The 22,027-nt window shown below is 43.9% G+C and overlaps 1 protein-coding gene across 1 annotated transcript in view; it reads left to right on the top strand.

The window, feature by feature from the left end:
- Positions 1-4,751: 4,751 nt before the first annotated feature.
- The window catches only part of AGPAT9 (1-acylglycerol-3-phosphate O-acyltransferase 9), a 53,495-nt gene continuing 36,219 nt past the window's right edge, over positions 4,752-22,027 (top strand). Inside the window, exons 1-3 of the mRNA XM_012647153.1 lie at positions 4,752-4,803; positions 5,065-5,305; positions 12,316-12,382. Coding sequence (XP_012502607.1) covers positions 5,165-5,305; positions 12,316-12,382 — 208 coding nt within the window. The 5' untranslated portion in view covers positions 4,752-4,803; positions 5,065-5,164. The remainder of the gene's footprint in view (positions 4,804-5,064; positions 5,306-12,315; positions 12,383-22,027) is intronic.

A 22,027-nucleotide genomic window follows, 5' to 3' on the forward strand; every position in this document is an offset into this window, starting at 1 on the left:
GCGCGCCCGGAGTCTGTCCTTCGCCTCCGTTGACGGCTTCGCGCTGGAGGCCGCTCCTTGTGGGCGCAGCTTCGGAGGTCCACTGGCCGCGTTTCGGTGGCCAGGTGCTGCTGAGCGACCCGTGGCATATGTGCAAAACTATCAAAATGAGCACTGTTGACCTGGTGATTTTAAGACAAACAAGGGTTACAAGAATAAAGGAATTGCTTAGCAACATTGTAATAATACCACAATGGATGTGCCACGTTTTTGGTTTTCAAACTGCATTTCAGTGGCTTTCATCCGTTGAAACTTCTAGAGTACTGATAACCACCTCCGGGATTCTCTCTTCTAGAACTCTCCAGTCATGTCTGTGTGTATGTATGTGTGTTCGGTACCTTTCATTTGTGTTTTTGTTTGCTTGCTTGCTGTTAGAACATTAAGGAGTCAGTCTAATTTAAACAATACATAGATTTTTAACATTCTGGCAGTTTAATGATAGGTATAATCACACTGTGCTAATCGTTTGGCATAAGTGGTAAAGTGTAAGCGTTTGCCTCACTGCCCGCCTTTTTCCTCCTTGTCCTTTCCGTGTGCCCTCTTCCCTTCAATGCTGAGTTCGCAAATCCCTCTTCGGAGAGCACAAGCTACAGATGCGTATGCGGTTTGTGCTTTTCCTGGGCCCATCCTCAAATTTTGGCTTAATAAACCTCCACTAATTGAGCTCGTTGCCTCAGTCACATATTTTGGGTTTTGAGGGGAGAGGAAGATGGAGGAATGTAGGTCATTTCGAGGGGTAACAAATGATTCTTTGGCTGATCCTGAGAGATAAACAATGGCTTGTAAATGATTCTTTGGAAGTTGGAGGAGTCCTGTTAGGCAGATAAGAATTCTGGATTTCCTAGGGTTGGAGAAGGTGGGTGCTGTTGCGCCATCTTGGTCCTGCCACACCCTAATTCTTCATACCTGGGGGAGGAGGGAACACCCTGCGAATCTGCCAATCAGAACTCAGCGCGCCAGCTGCAAAAGAATGCAGAGGACTCTCTAGCCCGCCGGCCAAGCGGCATAGGTACCATAGAGTCCGGAAATCGACCTAGAACAACCTGCATGCGTAGTTAAGACTCAGGTCATGTGACTCCCAACTGTTTTTCCCAGGCGCGTCCTCAAAATCTTGGCTTAGTAAACCTCCATTGATTGAGACGTTTGCCTCAGTCATTTATTTGGGTTGACAAATGACGACCACTAAGAGGAACCTCTGAGACGACTTTGACTTTCTTAACCTGTAGTGACTTTCCAACTGGTGCTTTTGGTACCAAGCTAGAGCTCCTTACTGCTCCGGCCAGTTGGGCAATTTGCTGAGGTTGGGGCAGCTCTCTCCAGAGATCCTCAATTTCCCAACGTTTTGGTTGAGATGTGAGGTTTATTCCACCATGGAACTCCTGTAGGGGAATTTTGCTCGCTTCTGATAAGGAACGCAAGCTACCCGCTTCCCTGACGATGGACAGCAGGCTCAGCTTGGCCCCATCTCCAGGTAAGGAGCTGGTCTGGGGTTTCATTTTACAATTTGATAGCTGAGGGGTACGGTTTATTGTCAGCTGGCTAAACTTCTCCATGTGCTTAGAGATCCTAACAATACGTTAATTCTGCTGTTGCTCTTTTTTCCTTTCTGTTTTTGGTTTAGTTTGATCTTTCTTTAGATTTCAGGACCAGGAGAAAATGGGCCGACCCTCTTTTGCCTCCCAGCAGGTTTCTGTCTCAGCAGCCCACAGGAGAAAGAATTTCCCCAACGGGTTTGCCCACTCAGCGAAGAACCAAAAGAACTCCCTTTCCACTCCTTGTCCACTTATCCCTCATTCATCTGATTAGCAAATGGGTTGTTAGGTTCCAAAGGCTGTGTCTGGCCTGACTCTCCTGCCCCGCAGCCATAGCTTACCTCGTTTCGCCCTCTACAGGCAGTGAGTGGAACTGACAGAGTGATCCTGCAGCCCAGCCAAACCTGTCCGTTGTTCTAGCCTTTCTACCCTTAGGTAGGAGGATGAGTCTGGCTGACTTCAATGAGGCTCCAATTATTTACAAATAATTTACAAATCCTTACTTGCTGGGAGGGACAATCCGATTGGTCAGTTGGGTTTTTTTTTTTTTGCATTTATGTTGAAGTCCTGCCCAAAATGTTAGTCTTCTAGTGAAAATAATATCTGATAGATTAAAATGCGAATAAAAACAAAAACATTTTTGTTAAAATAACAATAGGAATAGTAGAAATAAGTGAAGCATAGGAATTGTGCTGGGGAATTAGGTCCTACATGCTACTACCTGTTTCGAGCTTTGCCCAGCTAAACTCTCGTTCCGTGAGGAGAGTGTTTTTCCATCAGGACTTCAGGAAAGAGATATCAGGAAGGGAAAAATAAAGAGTAATGGTTGAAGCGTTATAGACAATAGGAATGTGTTATAATAGTAATCATGGTAATTGAAGAGATTTTATTTTTTAACAGAGGCCAGAGTACATTTAAGCTACTAATTAGTCAGCAAGTTGTTTTCTTTTTAATTGTTGCTGTCAGCTAGTTGAGACCTGCTCAAAGCGCACAAATGAACTTTGGCATAATATATTACAGGGTGGTGACATCAATCCATTAATTGAAGATAACTGTCATGATTTTTTTTTTTTTTTTTGAGACAGGATCTTGCTCTGTCATCCAGGCTGGAGTGCAATCCTCCTGCCTCAGCCTCCCAGGTAGTTAGAACTACAGGTGTGGGCCACAATGCCTGGCTAATTTTTCTTATTTTTGGTAGGGGTTTCACTTATGTTGGCCAGGCTGATCCTGGCCTCAAGCAATCGTCCCTCCTTGGCCTCCCAAAGCGCTGGGATTACAGCTACCACGCCCGGCCAACTCTTGTATATGTGTGTTTGTGTATGTGTAGATGTGATTACAATACTTGGACTACAGAGGTGAGGGAGGGTCTTACCCACTCAGCTGAGGTCAGAAAGCTAGATATCATATCAGCATCTAAGCAAAATGTTGCTATCATCCAGAAAATTCTAATATAAAGTCAATTAAAAGACCTGTTAAAGGTTTCAGTGGCTATTATACTAATGTAATGATTCTTCCAAAATTGGAGAAATATTTTGAGAAGATTGGTAGGTTATGTAAGGGTGGATATTGCTGGAGATAGTGCAACTCAGACTTCCTGAGGAAGAAGTTCCTTAATGGAAACTTTTATCAACATGTTTATTATCCTTCAATTTTTCTCTCCTTTGTCATTATCTCTTTTTTCTTCCCAAAGGTGTCAAAGTTTATAGTAGGTTTTTGGTCCTAGTATTGTCCTGGCGACACAGGGTGCTTGGCCGTCAAACTCCTTCTCTAATCTTTTAAAAAGGAAGAAGGAAAGAAAGGAACAAGAGAAAAGAAAGGAAAAGAAAAAGAAAAACTTAACTTCTTCCGGGGATTCAGTTGTTGGGACTCAGAACATGATACCCCAAAGAATGGCGTTTTCGCATGCTGAGTCCTGTGAACTAAAGGAGATTGGAAGGCCCCAGAAGCAAGGTCTCTCTGACCTTCTCCCATTCTCCTGTCTTCTTCTCCTGAAGCAATTCACAGAAACCAGAATTCCTCTCCCCCAAGTGGGTCATAATTCCTCTCCCCCAAGTGGGTCATAGACTAGAACCCCGTCCCCAAAGCAAGCCATAAAACCTAGACAGTTCACTCTCTGTTCTCCCTTGAGGACCCTCATTCCAGAGGGGTCCTGGCCCATACGCTGGAGGAAGGAATGCTGCACAGAGAGCCAGAAGAATCCGGACAGACAGGCCTTGCTGGGTTTCCCCCTCACTCTTTTGCCATTAGGTTCTAGCCTTCTGTCCAGTCACATTTCTACATGGCCCTCCGTTCTTCGTCAAACCCAAACACAAAAACCATTTTCAGCCAGACGCGGTGGCGTGTGCCTGTAATCCTAGCTACTCACGAGGCTGAGGCGGGAGGATTGCTTCAGCCCAGGAGTTCGAGACCACCCTGGGCAACATAGCAAGACCCAGTTTCAAAAAAAAAAAAGTTACTCTGGAAACCCTGGGCAACCTGATTTTCTTATCTACTGCAGTCCTCAACATCCCTTCTCATGCTCATTCTTACAAACAGTTCGGGTCTCTGGGAGACATGAGCTGCAAGGGAGTACGTACACGCGCACGATTGGCTCTGATAAGGGCTGGCCCGGTAGCGCGCAGAGCTGGAGCACCCGGGGCGCGTGGGCGCGGTGCACGGGGCTCGGCCTGGCGACCCTGCGACGCCCGTGCGCTGGGTGCTGGATGAACGGCAGGGGAAGCCGCGGTTGGAATCTTCCCCCAGGACAGGGGTGACAGACACTCAGCCCAAGGGTTTCTGTGGCAGGGAGGTGACAGCTGAGTGGCTCGGGAGACTCGCGGAGAGAGCTTTCCACTCCCCGGATAAGCAGGGCTGCGCCCCGCAGCTCGCAGGGGGGAGAAGGAGGCGTAGACGGCTGCTCGCCGTGCCCTGCGTTGTCCTGTCCTGAAAGCCCTTCCCGAGAGGCGGTTCGCAGCACACACACGAGAGCTGCTCCAGCGTCCGGGGGACGGCAGCAGTTCCTGCTGCGGGTGGAGCAAATGCCAACACTTTGCAGACGGAATCTCTGCGCCTGGAAGGACCTTGGCCGGGAGCCGGGGAGGCGGGGCCCGGGCAGGAGGAGGAGGCCGCGGCCGCGGGGGTCCCCGTCCTTGGCGGCGGAGGCGGGGCGAGGGCAGCGCGCTGAAATAGTGGCGCGCGCGGCCCGTGCCCAAGTGCGGGGCTGCGGCGGGATCCTCGCTCCGGGAGGGCCTCGGTGAGTCACCGCCGCGTTGTCGCAACCGCAGCCCGGGGCACACCAGGCACCGCCCGCCGCGCTGTCCCTGCGCTCAGCCCCGGCTCGCGCCCTCGCGCCCCACTGCCCAGGTGCGCGCGCGCCGGGGGGCCTCGGGCCCGGGCCGCCGGCGGAGGAGGAGTGCAGCGGCCGGGCCGGGGAGTCCTCCGCGGAGGAAGGAAGGACATTGTCGTAGTTTTGAAAGTTTTTTCCTTCCTCTCTTCCCCCCTCCGCCCCCCGCAGAGGTGAGTGCCGGGCGGCGGCGCTGACTGCGCGGGACGACCTGCCCGGGGACGGGGACTGCGGTCGCGCTCGGACCCCACGGCGGCGCCCTTTCCGAGCCATGGAGGGCGCAGAGCTGGCCGGGAAGATCCTGTCCACCTGGCTGACGCTGGTTCTCGGCTTCATCCTTCTGCCGTCGGCCTTCGGCGTGTCCCTGGGCATCTCGGAGATGTACATGAAGATCCTGGTGAAGACTTTAGAGGTGAGTGTCCGGGGGGTGCGCACCTCTGGGGCCTTTAGGGACACGCCGGGGCCGTGGGCGCCCAGCGTAGAGCTGTGAGAGCCGGGGCGATGCGAAGGGTCAGGGTCTCAAGGTCAGAGGTCTGCGGTCACTGGGTTGGTATGTCTCGGATTCTTGTCCGCGGTTGCGCGCAAACAGCGTCTCGGTTTCCCCCGCGGAGCTGGAGGATCCGGGCTGAGACCCCTGGACCACCCTCTTGTTCCTCTGGTTGAAGGCAAAACTGCTTCACCCACGGTCTATCATCATCATTATTTTACTGATTAGAATAACAATGCGCCCGCCTTTTGTATCAGCAGATTCGTCTATATCCATTTTGCAGTGCAGCCGTGACTTCATTCTCCTTAGTGTTTACAGCCCCAGGTTGGAGAGGTCCTTTCGTGTACTAAGGCATCCTGTCCAGAAAGGCATCGTAGTCTGATTTGTGCCCAAGATAAGAGACCAATTGCTGGATGGCAGAAAGAAATCTGATTTTATTTTAGTGGAGTCATGGAAATTTTATCTAACCAACAGCACTTGAAATGCCATTGAAAAGGCATATTCTTTGACATCAGATCTCCCTACACTCCTGTTTCCAAATTCTGCAAAGCAAGGTGTTAGGTGGCAGTGGGCCTAGTAGGGGACAACTGCAGCTTACCCTTACACGCGGTTTTGTTAAGTGTCAAAGGCCTTGTAAGGTAGGGAGGGCAAGTGCTATCCCTCCTTTACAGACACAGAAACTGAGACTCAGAGAAGTTCAGTGGTTTATTTGAATTAAGTGTTGGAAACAGGAGTCTTAACTGAGAAGAGGCCCTACTGCCTAGTGGCTAGGAGTGCAAATGCTGGACACAGGTTTGCTTAGATTTGGTACCAAAATCCCAGCTCTGTTTCTCTATAGGTGACCTTTAGGGAGGTCACCTACTTGTGCCTCATTTTCCTTGTCTATAGAATAGGATAGATAACACCTGTTCCCATAGGGTTGTTTAAATGAGTTAACATGTATCAAGCACCCTAGAAGGGTACCTGCGTGTTAGGTGCTGTAAAACAGTTTGCTGCTGTTAAAAGAATAATACAATATGATTTCTTAGATTCTAGCATACCGCAGGGCCTTCTGATAGGGGCTCCCATTTTCTGTCCTTGTTTTCTATGTGCCTCAGGACATGGCTTTATCTGCGTTTCTTCCTGAGCTAGTGGGGTAGCTCCCAGGTATACATGGGACTGGCTTCCACCTACCAACCTCCTGTTTTACGACATCCTTGTGGAACTTTCTCTTCATGGCTATTTCTCTGCCTAGTCTTTGAACTTACATTCGATTCTTCTCTTCTTTTTTTAAAGTTCTATTGTTTCTACTTGGGAGCTAGTGCTCAGTTTTGCACTTTTCTTATTGACTTTACATTCTGAGTTTGCTCATACCGTGAATTTCTTAGCTGCCTCCTACTGTTGGAGCTTCTTTGAAGACTCTCCCTATAGCAGATGACCGTCTTCAGAGGGTGTTACCACTTTCTCAGATCTCTGAAATGATCGAACTGTTCTCCCATACAGCAGTGTCTTTGGAATTTATGCCCCACGTGAGGATGGAGTGAAGGTGCATCACACGCGTTGGCTTCCGGGTGCTCACTCGTGGCTGGCTTGCTTCCCTACTTCAAGGGACAGCCAAAGGGATGTCAAGGAGGGCGGCCAGCTAGCTGCTCTCAGCCTGGCAAATTGCTATACTTGATGGGATTATCTCCAGTCCAGGATCTGACTTTCAGCTCGACAGGGCCCCAAGTTTTAATTTTTGTCCATCTAGTGTTGAAGAGACTTTCAGAGATGAACTCCTTGTTAACTAAACTCTTAAGAAAGCCACTGAGGCACAGTAAGGAGGTGACCTCCCTAAGGCCACATAGGAAGAAACACAGCTGGGATTTTGGTACCAAATCTAAGCAAATGTAGTGGCAGATATACATACCACTTAGCTTGAAAACCAGGTAGGTGGCAGCATAAGAAACCACCCTCTTTGCTAAGACTAAGTTATTAGGTCAGAGAGATGTTTGGCATACGTGGATTTCAAATAGGGATTCATTTTATGAGCCACCTCTGATTTGTTGGCTGTGGCCGCCTGGAGCTCCTGTGTTGGCAACAACTAGGCTCATCAGGAAACAGAGCAGTGATCTCACCGATTTTTCTGTTTTAGGCACAGGAGAGGGACATAGCAACTCAGGATTTTCCATCCTTCAACTAGAACAGTGTTCCATGTTTCCAACACATTTCTATTAGGCTGGGGTCAATACAGTAGATTGCTTTTCCCAACTACAGGAATAATTCCCTTAAAAATTATGCTGATGTTTAGCATTAGAACATCCTTAGTGCAGAACAAATACCCTGCCTTTCTGTAAATTCCATTCAAGGCCCAGCCCTTCTGTCACTCACTACTCTTTAGTAAGTTCTTAACTGTTTGGATCCTTTCTTTCTTTACATTTCATTCCCAGAAATATTCTTTGGGCTCTGATCAGAATTGGGTGTTTCTCAAGTTCCTTTGGTTATAATTTACATACCATTTTAAAAGGTCATTTAGTTTTGTCCATTATGTGTTTATTTTGACAAGTTTTCTTGTCAACAGATGGCTTTTTCATGGCCATAAACTCAAATTCTAGAAGTTGAAATGTGTGTAGGGTACCTTCTGAATAGCTGACTTTGGTAACTGTTAACTCATCAAGTAACTCACTGAGCTATACGCTCTTCTCTGACCCCTTCTTAGCTTACCAGTTCAGCCAGTAATCATTTATTGAGCACCTACTGCATGCCTTGCTCTGCTTTGCTGCATATCTCCAGTTGTGTGCGTAAGTCCCTGATATGGCAGCTGCTCGAGGATAAGGCTTGAATGCTTAGCTTAGACTAAGTCTAGTGATTCTCTAAACCAGTGATTTTCAAGGGGTAAGTGATAACATGTTAGGCGTATGTTTGCCCATATTATAAATTTATAATAGAGAAAATTGTTTTAGGAGTAGAAACTCTGAAGAATAAAACTTTTGGTAGAAGTGATGTGTAGAGGGTAATCCATCTGGATGGTAGGGTATAGGGTCAGAATCTCTGGGAGGGGATGTGTATGAAGTCTTTATGTTTGTCAAACAGGAGCATGGATTCAGTGTTGAAAGATGCTGCTCTTAACCTTGAAAGTTAATTGTAAGGTTAACGATGGGGGTGAGGGTGGGGAAGGATTGCCATTTGTTGGCTGAAGGTTCATGATTAGAGGGAAATAAAGAATGGAAAAAGGTATATAGGGATATTCCGCATAGGGCTAAGCACTTGATACGTGTAGGTCCTCAAATCTTAGTGGAGTATGAGTTGGAACACTCTTTGCTGTTGCTTTTTTGATATTTTTTTTCTCGTACGAGGCTAAGATTTCACCTACCTTTGGATCTTTGATGAGTCAACAGATGTACTCAGAGCAGACTCTTCTTACCCTTTGTGTTAATTTTCCTTCCCTTTACCCTCTTCTTCATCCACCAATTAGTTTTTCCATCTTTTTAAAAAGGCATGTCAGTAATTCTCAGATGTGAATTACAGTTCGGGAGATACTGTCTCTGATGTTGGAAATGCTGTGAATGTGGTAGAATGCCATGGCTGTTGATGAGGGACAGTAACAATAAAGAAAATACCAAAATACCAAAGCAACGTGCTTGTCATTGACCGTCAGGCCACAGCAGCCCTCTGCGATAGGGTCTGTTACCGCTCCCACTGATAGGCTGGGGAACGGAGGTTCGGAGAGGAAATGTGTCTGGGAGGAGGCACACAGCTGTCAATGGTGGAATCAGGGTTTTAATTTTTTAAATCTGGAGCCTGAGTTCTTAGTTTGCCAAGAAGCCCACCTCTGCCAAGAAACCGTGTTATTTTGTTATAGATGGTGGCTGGCAGTTATTTTAGTAAGTCTAATAATTAGAATTTTTATATAATTTTATGGATTTTTTCCTTCTCTCTCTTCTTCTCTTTAGTCAATCCTTAAATGTCTTTCTAGTGTGAAAATTGGAAATTGTAATTATCTAGGTGACAGTGTCACAATTTTGCAAGCTTTTGGCTTAAGCTTTAAAAATCAGACTCGAAACCATTTCTTTTTTTGTGAATTTTGCATGGCTACCTTTTTCCTGCCAAGAGGATGTGAAAATTAAGCGGAGAGAGAATCTGAGTGATAAGCGTCCTTCAGCTTTCCTTGAGGGGCAGAGGGGAGGTGGGGAGTAGTGACAGGGGTTGTTAGAAGCCCCCTTTGTACTTCAGGACCCTGTTGCTGCCTCAAGGCAGATGCGTTCTGAGATACCTCTGGAAGAGTTTCAGAACCCCTAGAAGAGATGTTCTGCATTTGTATTTGGATTTACCTGGTTGGCTAGAGAATCTGGCATGGCAAAAGAGAAATAGCTATTTCTTGGGAGATGTACTGATGTTCTAGAAAAACGTGGTCATTTTTGGGGCCTAAATAAAGTATGGAATGTGGGAAGGGAGGAGGAAGCTACTTTTCTCCTTTGTGGCCTCCTGTGTGGTGGGCACCGGATAGATTATCTCCTTTAATCTTTACAACCACCCTTGGTTTGTCCCCCATTTTAGAGATGAGAAAATGGGTGACCCCAAATGTTAAAGTCTCTTGTCTAAGATGATCACAGCCAGGAAGTGGCAGAACTGGAATTCACGTGTACATTTGTCCAGCTGCAAAGCACAGGCGTGTTTTCACTTTCACTGGAGTATTAACCTACACAAGAAGATGGTTTTCTAGTGCGAATTCCCTCTGGCATTAACTGGCTGCCTCTCCAGCCTTAAACTCTGCTTAGCTGTGTTTTGCAGGGTACAGCTCTGGAGCTACTATTTCGGGAGAGTAGCTTGTATTGGGAGACTCGCCTGGTGGCAGAACATGGAGATCTTTGCAGCACATCATGCTATCTGAGGAATGTCACTGTATTAGTTTCCTAGGGCTGCCGTAACAAAGTACCACAGAGCAGGTGGCCAAACAACACACGTTTATTTTCTCGCGGTTCTGGAGGCTAAAAGTTCAAGATCAAGGTGTAAGCAAGGTTGGTTTCCTCTGAGGCCCCTCTCCGAGGCTTGCAGGTGGCCACCTTCTCGTTGTGTCCTCACACGGCCTTTTCTCTGTGCTCACATTCCTGGTATCTCGTTAGTGTCCAAATTTCCTCCTCTTATAAGGACACCAGTCAGATTGGATTAAGGCCCATCCCGATGACTTCATTTTAACTAAATCACCTCTTTAAAGACGCTGTCTGCAAATATAGTCATATTCTGAGGTATTGGGAGTTAGAGCTTTAACATACAAATTTTGGAGGGACATAATTCAGCCTGTAACGGCCACAAAATACCAGTATTTTTCATTATATAAGCATGGAGTAATTGTTCTGGTCTAAGGTAATTACTACTTGTATGCAATGTAAAATCACATGTCCATAATAGAAAAGGTGAGCTCTGAGATGAACAATGATTGATTGTTTACAAAATTTTACTTTAATACTTTTGGTTTGCTTATAAATGATAATAGGTGCCAAAGCTTTAAGTGAAAAACTGTGGACATAAACCTTTACCTCAAATGAGAAAAGATGGGAGGTAGAAGTCCAGAGTGTGAGAACTTGTGCACCCAATCAGCAAAAAGGTAACGGGATGCAATCAGATTAAGACTCAGTCCTGTTGCCATTAGTGACTTGTCACTAGAAACCCAGAAGATCAGGCCTCTATTTATAGGCTGTTCTGTAAGTGCAAATGGCATGTTCCCATTTGGCTCTTTGTGTTGTTGAGCAGCGACCTGACATAGTAAAATCAGGCCTTACTACTTGACCTTCATGTATCTGTTTTAGGTTATTTATTCTCTATCAGTTATTTTCTTCTTTATTTAAATTTTTTAACCTCTCTGGTTAACAAACCCTTCTGAGCCTAGCAAGAGCTGAGGTTTTTGCCTTGACATACTAATAAATCTGTCTTTTTGCCCCTTTAAGGATGATTATGTCCAATTATAAATATTATAATGCTTTTTACCTCTTCTTTTGCTCCCTTATCCTAAATTAATCAATTTAGGCACTGTTAGCTTCTGAAATTGTAATCCTCTAGGTAGAATTTTAATTGCTTATTTTCTAACCAGAAAAAGAGCCCTTGGTATTCTCTAGAATGCTGAGTTGAAAAAATCACTTGCAGTTTTTGAACTATGATGTTAATGGTAAATAACTTTGGAAATGCATAAAAAAGGCATTTAAGAAAATTTTAAAATCACGTGTTGGGATATTTCTTTACACGCTTATGTACATTTAAAATAATGTGAGAGTTGTTGTTCCAGTTCTTTAAATCTTCTCAAATCTATAGATCTTCATAATGATAACACTTTCCATATACATCGTGATAGGTAAGTACCCAGCTGGACAGAGAGTTTTCTTTAGTTATGATTTCACCAAGGTCTGTCCAGCTTTCCAAGTTTGTGCTGCCTCTTTCTGCAAGCTGATTTCTGATGCAAACAAACTTGTATCTGGATGCCTTTTGGAGTGTGTTTTACCCCTAAGTGCCTAATTAGTTAAGAAAATAAGTGTCACACTTTCTGCTCTATGTATAGGTATTTCCATGTATTATCTCATTTAATCCTGACAGCAGCCCTATGGCATAGGAACTGCTATCCTCATTTTACAATGAGGAAACTGAGGGCTGCAGGGATTGAGTGACATTCTTGCTGCTGTAACCTGTACTCCTGCCCACCGTGCTTCCCAGTCCTTTCAAGGAGTAATTTATTAAGATGCATGCGAGGAGGTTGAGAAAGGGTACATATTGTTCTTTCCTTATTTTATTAGCGGATCATCAGTAACTAATGTAAAAGCATACTTGCGACTTGGAGTACTGCTACATCAGAGATTCACTGGGGCATCTCTTTAATTCAAATACTTCCAGGGCTTAATGTTTAAATTCATTTGCATATAATCATGGTTTAAGTATTCTACATTGTATCTGTCGGACAGTTTAAATGAATATTTCTTGTTTTTGAACAGTGGGCCACAATACGAATTGAAAAAGGAGCCCCAAAGGAGTCGGTTCTTAAAAACTCAGCTTCCCTCGGTAAGTCTTGCATTTCACTGTGCTTGTTACGATATTCAAATTGGGCCTACGCAGTCTGAACTTGAGCTATGCAGAGAGCAGTGTGTTCTGTGGGCCTTGGCTCTTTCATAATTCTGTCCTCCATGCAAAATAGCAGCTGCCTGAGTTTTGATTGACTTTTTATTGTGAAAGTGGTAATGTGTGTTCATCTGTGTGTCCTTGCAGGGATTGTGTTCCTTTCTGAGGGCATGTGTTTGAAGATGTCTGCCCTATGGTTTTAAAGATGTAGTCGATGCAAAAACAAAAACAAAAGCTAATTGGGTTACCTGAGAGTTAAAACCTGTTATTGAGGTTTCATTAATGTCTTATTTTAACTTCTAACTATCAGTTCTCAAAAAGTATGTTGCTCAAAATACTCTTTTCTGTTGGAGACTAGTTGGTAATACATGAAACAAAAATAATTTCCCAGTGAAATAAGCTTGGGAATCATCACATACTATACTTTTCTTTTGGAGAGTGCTGTTGCACAGCAACAAGGCTCAGAAGAGTCCTGCAGTAAAGAAGCAGGCTTACTTTTACTTAACCCAGTGTTCCTTAAACTCGTTTGACCAGGATACCCTTTTTCCCATATGACACTTGTTACCTTCTGGTAGGAGTGAGCTAACAAATCAAGCAAGCCAACGGGCCCCTGCCCCCCTGCCGCTGTTTGTGTGCTTTGCCTCTGTTTGAATTAACCCTTTCACTCGGGGTAAGAATTTTAGGAATTGTTTAAGCCACTGGGTTTATAGGGGGGTAGACTTCCATGGTAGTGATGGCTATGCAATAAAGAAGAAATAAACCACTAGACTTAATGAAAAGGCTAAGCCTTTTTGTGTTTTTCAAAAATAACCTAGAAACAATTTCGTGCCCATCTGATTTAGGATTAAAAATGGTCAAGCTGTCAAACACTTCACTAGAAGGAATTTGTTTTCTGGAGTCTCGTCTAAAAGGAACTGTAGAAATTGTATACTCTAGTGAGTTTTGGAAATAAAGTATTTAACCGAAAACATTTGAGCATTTTTGTATAATTATTATCTTCAACAAATGATTGAAGCAACTAGTAGAGCTTCATGGTGTATACTTAAACACCAAAGTGCTATCACCAATAACATTTTTACCAAGGTTGGATATCTCAGGCTTTTTATTGCTAGATACTTTCTCTCAGATATAGCAGATCTAATAATTTTTTTATTTTTAAATGTGTATCTTTATGATTTAAAGAGAGAACAAACGTTTTGCTGGTTTTCTGTTGTGCTTGGTGACACTTTGTGCTGTCATTGCTCTTGAGTGAAATTCTCTGGGCCCTGTGGATTAGAGTGCTTGTGCACGTCTCAGGCAATGAATTTAAAAGGACACCGGTATTTCAATTTGGTAGGTTGAAGAGATTTTAAAAAATCACTAGATGAGGGTGTTTAGTGACATGGGTTTAGTTTTTTTTTTCAGCCGATATGGAAGTGAGAACTTTATGAATACTTTCACCGTTGGATGATTAGTAGTATCATTATTTGTCATACATCTGCCTTTTCTATTTTTTGTCTTAATCTTTTCCATGGTACCTGCAGGAAAGAGTGAAAATGAACAGGAGGGGAAAACTATAAATCATAATAGTTTAGAGGAAGGCGGGTGCCTACGAAATTTGCCCTATTTCATTCAGAGTGGCTGCCCTTCCTTTCAGCATGTGAAAGTGGGAGATGACTCTGGCAGTTACTGAGCATCTGTGACACGCAGGTTGACATGGGATCGAAAGATGGTTAAGAAAGACACGGTCCTCATGGGGAGACAGGCATCTGACAGGCCACTGTGATAAATGCTGAAACAGGTGCGTGAGCAAAGGACAATGCGAGCTCTGATTTAGGCTCTGCCGTGTGCTGTTCTGCGTGTGCTCATCCCACAGCTGGGGACAGTGTGCACCTCTGCTCCCGGCCTGACTCCACGTGTGAGTAGCCAGGACTCGGGGGTGTGTGCCCTGTTGGTACATGCTGGTGTTTGGAGTCATCGGAGAAGCAGTGTCACAATCCTAGACAGACTGATGGAGGGTGACGAAACACTGAGCACTTGTGCGCTTGGCTGGCGCAATCGCCAGTCTTCAGAGCATCATGTCTCCGTGCCGCTGCCAGCGACAGCACGCGTTAGTGCCGAGCCAGTCAAAGTTCAGGCGAGGGTCACAGGCGGGGCCCCGGGAGCACGGGTGCGATTTTGAGATGTCCCGAGTGATACAGTTCTGATGATAGACTTGGCGGAGCTGAGAGCGAGAGATGAGCTGAATAGAGGAAGTAGTTATGTTTATTTTCTGCACCAAAAATCTTCCTCCTGCCACTCTTTTACTTGGTGAAACACACTTTTTGAAATGCATTTCAAGTCTCCCTGCACAGTTAAATCCTCTTGCATTATATTTCTTCTGTGCTTTTATTGAATAAACCAACGGAAAGCTAAGCCTAGGGGAATATTATCTTTGTGGTTCAATAAGCCCCTTCTGTCTTTAGCCATATTCTACTACTCTACTGTGTTCTTTCATTTAAAAACTGTTTAATTTACCGAGCTTCAGCTATGATTGTGAGTAAGATCTCTTTAAGAAGCTCTATCGTTGCACCTTCTTTTAGGCTTACGGATTTTTCCTCGTTGTTAACACAAAGATGAAGATAAATCTTTTCTCCCCTTCAAGTAACTGTGTGTGTTATGCTGAGCATTAAACTTCAGTGGAGGCCGGTCGTGGTGGCTCATACCTGTAATCCTAGCACTCAGGAAGGCCGAGGCAGGAGGATCACTTGAGGTTAGGAGTTCGAGACCACCCTGAGCAAGATCGAGACCTCATCTCTACTAAGAATAGAAAAAATTAGCTGGGCATGGTGGCGCATGCCTGTAGTCCCAGCTACTCGGGAGGCTGAGGCAGGAGGATTGCTTGAGCCCAGGAGTTTGAGGTTGCTGTGAGCTAGGCTGACACCACTGCACTCTACCCCAGAAAGCCTTGCTCTGGCCACAGAGTGAGACTATCTCCAAAAAAAAAAAAAAGACTTAAGTGGAGCACAGAGTTACCTTTCTTCCCTAGCTCTGTTCCCCGAGAGGAGATGTGCCGGAGCTGTGGCACCGAAGACGAAGACAAGAACAGAGAACGGCAGCGGCTCCTTAGCCTCTTTTTCTCAGCTGTGCTTTGACCACACCAGCCACAGGACAAATGCGTCTCCTTAGACCCTAGGACTTGGTGTGACCGAGATCTTAGCAACCTTTGTTTTCATCTCTTGTAAATGGCACAAGGGATCGTTTGACTTTGAAGAGCTGCCCACCTTATTCTTTGGGTACCTGGCTGATTTCCAGGATTTATTATGTTAGGTTTGAGTCAGTTAGTAGTTCTGATTGTAAATGTAATTAATATAAATAATTATGTAATTTTAGTGGCTCAAGATGAATTCCACTCTAATTGCCTCAGGAGACTAGGACATTTGGAGTGATTACCAACCGGAAGTCCACAAGCATGAATTAAGGCCTGCATTTACCTGGGAGTGAGTCACAAACATCGCAAACACACAGAGGCTGTGGCTCGTCATTCCGGCGTTGTTCCCTCAGCGTGCATTGCTGGCTTGACTCAGCGTCGCTGCTCACAAACTGTGTGCGGCGGCCACGTGCCTCACGCTGCCCTGCTCCAGCAGGCGCCACACGCGAAGACCGTGGGTCACATGGCCTGCTGTGAATGTAGCCCCTATGCATAGGCACACCAGCTTAAAGGTCAACCCCACCCCAGCCGGGAAGAAGCAAAAATATCATCCATGCACGTTCAGCCCTTTCCAAAAAACAAGATGGAATCCAACATGGTAGATTTGGAGACATTATTATAATAGCTACAAGATAAACTCTAAAAAAAAAATTTTAGCCTTAGAAATCTACCTACCTTCCTTCCTTCCTTCCTTCCTTCCTTCTTTCCTCCCTCCCTTCCATCTTTCCCCCCTCCCTCCCTCCCAGACAGAGGGTACAGGCTTTGGCTATGTGCAATCAATAACATCCACCTGCTTGGCAGAACACGTAAAGTGCTCACAGTCTTTGCAAGGTCTAAGTGCATGTTCCTGTTTTCCGTGCTTGCTAAGCTTCGTGTTTATTAAGTGGGTGTCTGTCAGCCTATCATTCCTATCGCTTCCTCTTCCCGCCTCTGTAATGACGTGGGCACAAATTGCTCAAATAACATCCCCATTTTCACTCACTCATGCGTCGCTCACTTTCCTTGCCCGTGTGTGGGCCAGCCCACATGACCTTCCCACAGACAGACATCAGTGTGTGATGCGGGCAGGGATTTCGAAATTCCAGCAGGTGACAAGGTTCATCCTCTGATGCGTAGCAGGGTTCGTGTGAAGGAGAGAAAAGCAGGCATTTTGTAATTGAGGAAGATAAAAAAACTAATGTCTTTTTGGTTTTTTTCTTTTTTCCTTTTTTGGGTAAAAAACAGAAAAGGAGGGCATTGCTTTGCCGTTCCACCCTTACCCCCATAGAACAAGCCACCCAGTGTGGCTTTCGTAGAAGCCTTGTTTAATTTTAGAAATTTAGAAATAATTTTTCGTAAGTTTGATGTAACTCAGTCTTTTTTTTTTTTTTTTAACTTGGTCTTTTTTTGGTTTTTGCTTTTAATCAGTTAAAACAACTCCTGCATCGTATAATGCATGGAGTTGATGGTTCATGAGACGAGGAGAGGTCGAAGTTTTGAGAAGATGAATCTGGCGGTTTGGTGGAAGTGGGTGGAGGAAGTGGAGAAAGGAGGGACGGTAGACAGGAAGTCATTCTGGAAGGTAGTGGGGGCTTGAACCAGAGTAGTGGGGTTAGTGGGGAGGTGGAGTTTCCCAGCACCCGCATGCAAACGTGAACCTTGGGGAAGAAGAAGTCAGGACTACAGATGAATGTTGGGGAGTTATTGCAGAGGGTAAAAGTTGAAATGGTAGATTTAATGAACTCACAGAGGGTGAAAGACATTTATTTACAAATGCTGGAGAAAAAGTCATAGAAAAGGAACAGGAAGGGATGAATGAACGAGACGAGGATCAACCAGGAAAGAGAAGAAGAGCAGAGGGAATGGGGAGAAAGAGAGAGTTGTAACCATGTACGAGGGCTGTCCGGAAAGTATCCAGCCATTGTTAATAGGTAATTTTCCTATCGCGTGGCTGGATACTTTCTGCACAGCCCTTGTATTTTCTCTCTCTTCTCATTCTTCTGTCCACTGATACTCTTCTGTGATATATTTTTCTTCCAAGAATAGTCAGTATTCTCTCTATCCCCTTTTATTCAGAAATAAAAACATTGAATGCCTTATCTGTAAACTGTGCTTTTCTGTGAGTGTCTACATATATGAGGTGGGGGATTATCAGGGACTTCTGAAGCTAACCCAGAAATTAAGTATTTTGGGACAAGATTTGGAAGGAAAGGGCGACACTAGTTATGGGGAAAGTGATCCCACTGCAGTTTCACTTTGTTCCATCTTTGCAATTCTGAAGACAAGCTGAGCCATCAGACTGATGTGATTCTGGGAGCTAGCAGACGAACACACAAGGCTGTGGGTGCAAGTTCCTGTGTAAACACTTTAAATTTGGGTTCACACATCCTTTTAAAAATGCATTTATTTTTTGCATAAGTTATAACTTCACATGGTTCAGAAATCATAGCAATATTAAAAACATGCTTTGATAAATGTGGCTTCCACCCGTTACTGACCACCTCTACCCCATGTTAGTTTGCGTATCTTTCCAGTGTTTCTGTATGCTCTCTCAAACATGCTCTCATAGTGCAAATGTTTATTATTTTCTCGACTTGCTAACACTGAACACAACAGACTATAAAACAGCATTCTGCGTCTTGTGTTTTTCACTTATAACGTATTGTATAGACCTTTCCATATTATTACTTTGAAAGTTTCTTCTTTTTTAACAGATAAAAAGAAATTTCATGATATGAATGCAAATGATTCTTTTGACCTACAGTTCCCAGCCTTTTGCTGCTTAAAAAATAATGCTACAGTAAATATCTCTGTAACATGAATTATTACAAATAGGATTGCTCTGTCAGAGAACATTTGGTAGAATTTCCTATACAAAAGTCTGGATCTGGTGTTGGTTGGTTGGTTGGGGGTTGGTAGGTAGGTTTTTTTTGCTCCCCACAACATGATTTCATCTTTGCAAAGGGTTATCTTTAGAGTATTTATCTCTTGGTATCAGTAAAGTTTCTTTTTTTTTTAAATGCAAAGTTATCTATTTGCTGAGCCTTATTTGTATAGGACTTTGTGCAGAGTTTTCTTGTGATTTTTATAATTTTCTGGTTATGTTTTTTCTTCGTAAATTTTATTTTGTATTATATGTGGGCTTTCTTCGCTGCCCCAATTTTAGTTTCCTTAATTGGATTAAGTAGTGGGGTATACAAGGGTTTAAAGTAAATTTTACCCACTTCTGAATAAAAATAAAAAAGTCAATTGTAACTCTGAAATATGCCAACCCAGCAACATTACTAGGGGAAGCATGAAGAGTTTCACAACCATGATGCTTTTTTTAAAAGTAGGCAATCATGATTGAGTCATCATGATTGAGTAGCATTTAGGAAAACCAAGGGAGATACATTTATTTTGAGCACATTTCATGCATATGAAAGGTCATGACAGTTGCACTGATTTTTCCCCTCCTTTTTTTTTTTTTTGTGGACCTATCATATGGTATATCATAATCTAGTATTTCTAAAGCAGTATTGCTGCTACAGGGAAATGTGTAAAACTTTTTTAAAAAAAACCAGCCCTGTAACAGATTAACTTGCGAAACTCTTCCGTAGTGAGTTTTTCCATTTTGCATTTGTATTCACGTTTTCCATTTGTCACCCTCTCCAATTCTCCCACTTTCAAGAATTGAGAAACTTGAAACCTTAAAACAACAGCAAAACTAACAAGCAGCAAACCCTCTTACTAGTACATTGCTAATGTGACCACCAGGTAGATAAAATATTAATAGTCAGTGAAATGAAGCAGAAAGATGTTAATGTGTATCTGTGACCTCCCAATGTTCTAATACTTAATGGGTCATAGGTTGGTTCTCTCATCTTAAATATTTCTCTAAATCATCCTCATTTGTAAGGTGTATGGTTTAAAGTAAATCTGTTTGTATCAACAAAATGATAATGCGAGGCAGAGGTAGGGGCAGATAGAGGGTTTGTGGAGGTTTGAAGTTTATACAATTTGGAGGCCTTCGTTAATAAGGAATGCAAACTGACCAACACAAATTTAGGTGCAGGGCCTTGGAAGGGGCCTGTGCAGGACCCCGACGGGGCTTAACCTTGTAGGCTCAAAGACCTTGAACTCAAACCTAGAGGCGTGGCTGAGGATAGAGCAGCAGGGTTGCTTGGCTCTTTGGCCTGAAAGAGACAGAGGCTGTCTTCTACAAACCTTGCCTAGTGACGGTCCAGGTTAGTGAAGGTGCAAAAGAGGTAGAAGATTTGAGAATATACGTGACAAAAACAAATCGAGGGTGATTATCCTTCCTAAACCTTCAGTCATCTGCAAGATGCACAGGACAGCAGCTTCTACCTTGGAGAGGACTTGAAGAGTAAGGATACCGGCAAGACATCTGTGTACTGATGTTACCGAGTCACAAACTGGACGGAACAGCCTCCTCGGACGCCTGAGACTCGGCCAAACTATGGACACTGAGGGCTCACTGGGTGGACCGCTTCCCAGAGGCTGTTTTTTTTTTTTTTTTCCCCCCTCGTTTTTTGTTCTGGCTTCACTTACTGTGAGAAGACCCATAGACCTGAGTGGAAGGAAATGAGTTGTGTTCAAAGCCTCAGTAAAAAAAAATAAAGGGTGACTTGACTTACAGTTTTCTGGGAATGATGATCCAGTGTAAGAGAATTAGTGATAAGTGCAGAGCTAGATTAATGTCAGATGAGGTTTAGGTTTTCCTGTATGAGTTAAAGTTCCCTTTCTTCCCTTCCAGGTAGGAGAAATGTTTGAGAGAAGAGCCAGTCAGGGCTGTCTCAGCGGGGAGGGACTGGGGTGGTGCGGAGTTGAAGGGAAAGATCTTTCGTACTTGGGTTTCATCAAAGGGCAAATGTTGAACAGCGTGACGTGGAACTTGAGGCTTTAAGATACGAGGAAGCGTTTGGTTTGGGGGTCCCAGGCTTGGTGTCAAAGCCTGGCTCTGTTCCTTACTGGCCCTGGGCACGTCACTCAACCCCTCTGAACCTTGGTTCCCGCACGTATCAAATGGGGATGAGACACGATGCCTCACGGGATTCTGGGACGGCGGGAGGGTGCACGTCCAGGGCTTAGCGCTCGCACAGCCCAGCACCAGGAGGCACGCAGCAGAGGCCAGCTGCCTTCCAGCATGGGAGGGGAGATCTGAAAATACTCAGGGGAAGGGTGGGCATGGTTGGCTAGAACCTGCAATTGAGGTGGTAGCTAGAAATTTGGGAGACTCTTAAAAGTCACATGTTTTTTCTGGTTTTGAAAAAATCAATGTATAATTTACGTACATTAAAACGCACAATTGTAAGTGTTCAGCTAGACCAATTTTTGCAGTGTTATAGACTCATATCATTATCACCCAGATCAAGCTAAAGAACATATCCACTGTCTCAAAGCTCTCCCAGGTCCCTGCCTAATATGTGTCCCTTATGCCCCGGTCCCTGTGGTAACCTCTCTTCTGGTTTCTGTCATCATTGATTAGTTTTTCCTACTTTTGAAATTTACATAGATGGACTCATAGAGTATGTATACTTTGTGTCTGTTTTTTTTTGCACGTAGTATAATACTTTTGAGATTTCTGCATGCTGTTGCATGAATCAGTGGATTTTTTTATATTAATAATTACTATGGAGTATTCCTTTATACAAATCAATAATTTGTTTATCCATTATTTTGTTGATTAACATTTGGGTTTTTCCAGTTTTTAGCCCTTAGGAATAAAGCTGCTATAAACAATGTAGTACAGACATTCTTATGAATATCTGGGCCATAGGGTACGCCAGTGTATGTTTGACTTTATTATTAATAGAAACTGCTGAGTGGCATTTCAGATGTTTGTACCCTCTCAGCTGCAGTGTATGAGAGTTCCAGTTGGTCCCAAGCCTCTCCAGCACTTTGGTATTTTTAGCCTTTTAAATTTAAGCCATTCTTGTGGGTATGTAGCAGTATCTCATTATTGTTGTAAAAATAGCATCTTAAGTATTTTTTTCTCAATATGAAATAATACATATACTTATGAAAAATTAGACATTGCAGAAGTATAAATAATACAATTAAAAATCAGCCATATGAAATACTGTTACCCAGAAGAGACCTAATATTTTCATGTATTTCCTTTTTTTTCTTTTTTTGGGGGGTTGAGGGGGTGTCTTCCAGTAAGAACTGGGAAACCTGCTAGACAAATTCTAAAAGAGCTGTATGAAATACTGTTACCCAGAAGAGACCTAATATTTTCATGTATTTCCTTTTTTTTCTTTTTTTGGGGGGTTGAGGGGGTGTCTTCCAGTAAGGACTGGGAAACCTGCTAGACAAATTCTAAAAGAGCTGTAACACTTATTTTCATGTATTTCCTTATTGTTTTTTTCACCCATTCATATATATTTTTAAAAATGTAGTCAACATTTTAGTTTAGTAGATCTGGGCTTGGGCCCTGG

This window comes from Propithecus coquereli, unplaced genomic scaffold, assembly GCF_000956105.1.
Source record: "Propithecus coquereli isolate 6110/MARCELLA unplaced genomic scaffold, Pcoq_1.0 Scaffold26, whole genome shotgun sequence".
Classification (NCBI taxonomy): domain Eukaryota; kingdom Metazoa; phylum Chordata; class Mammalia; order Primates; family Indriidae; genus Propithecus; species Propithecus coquereli.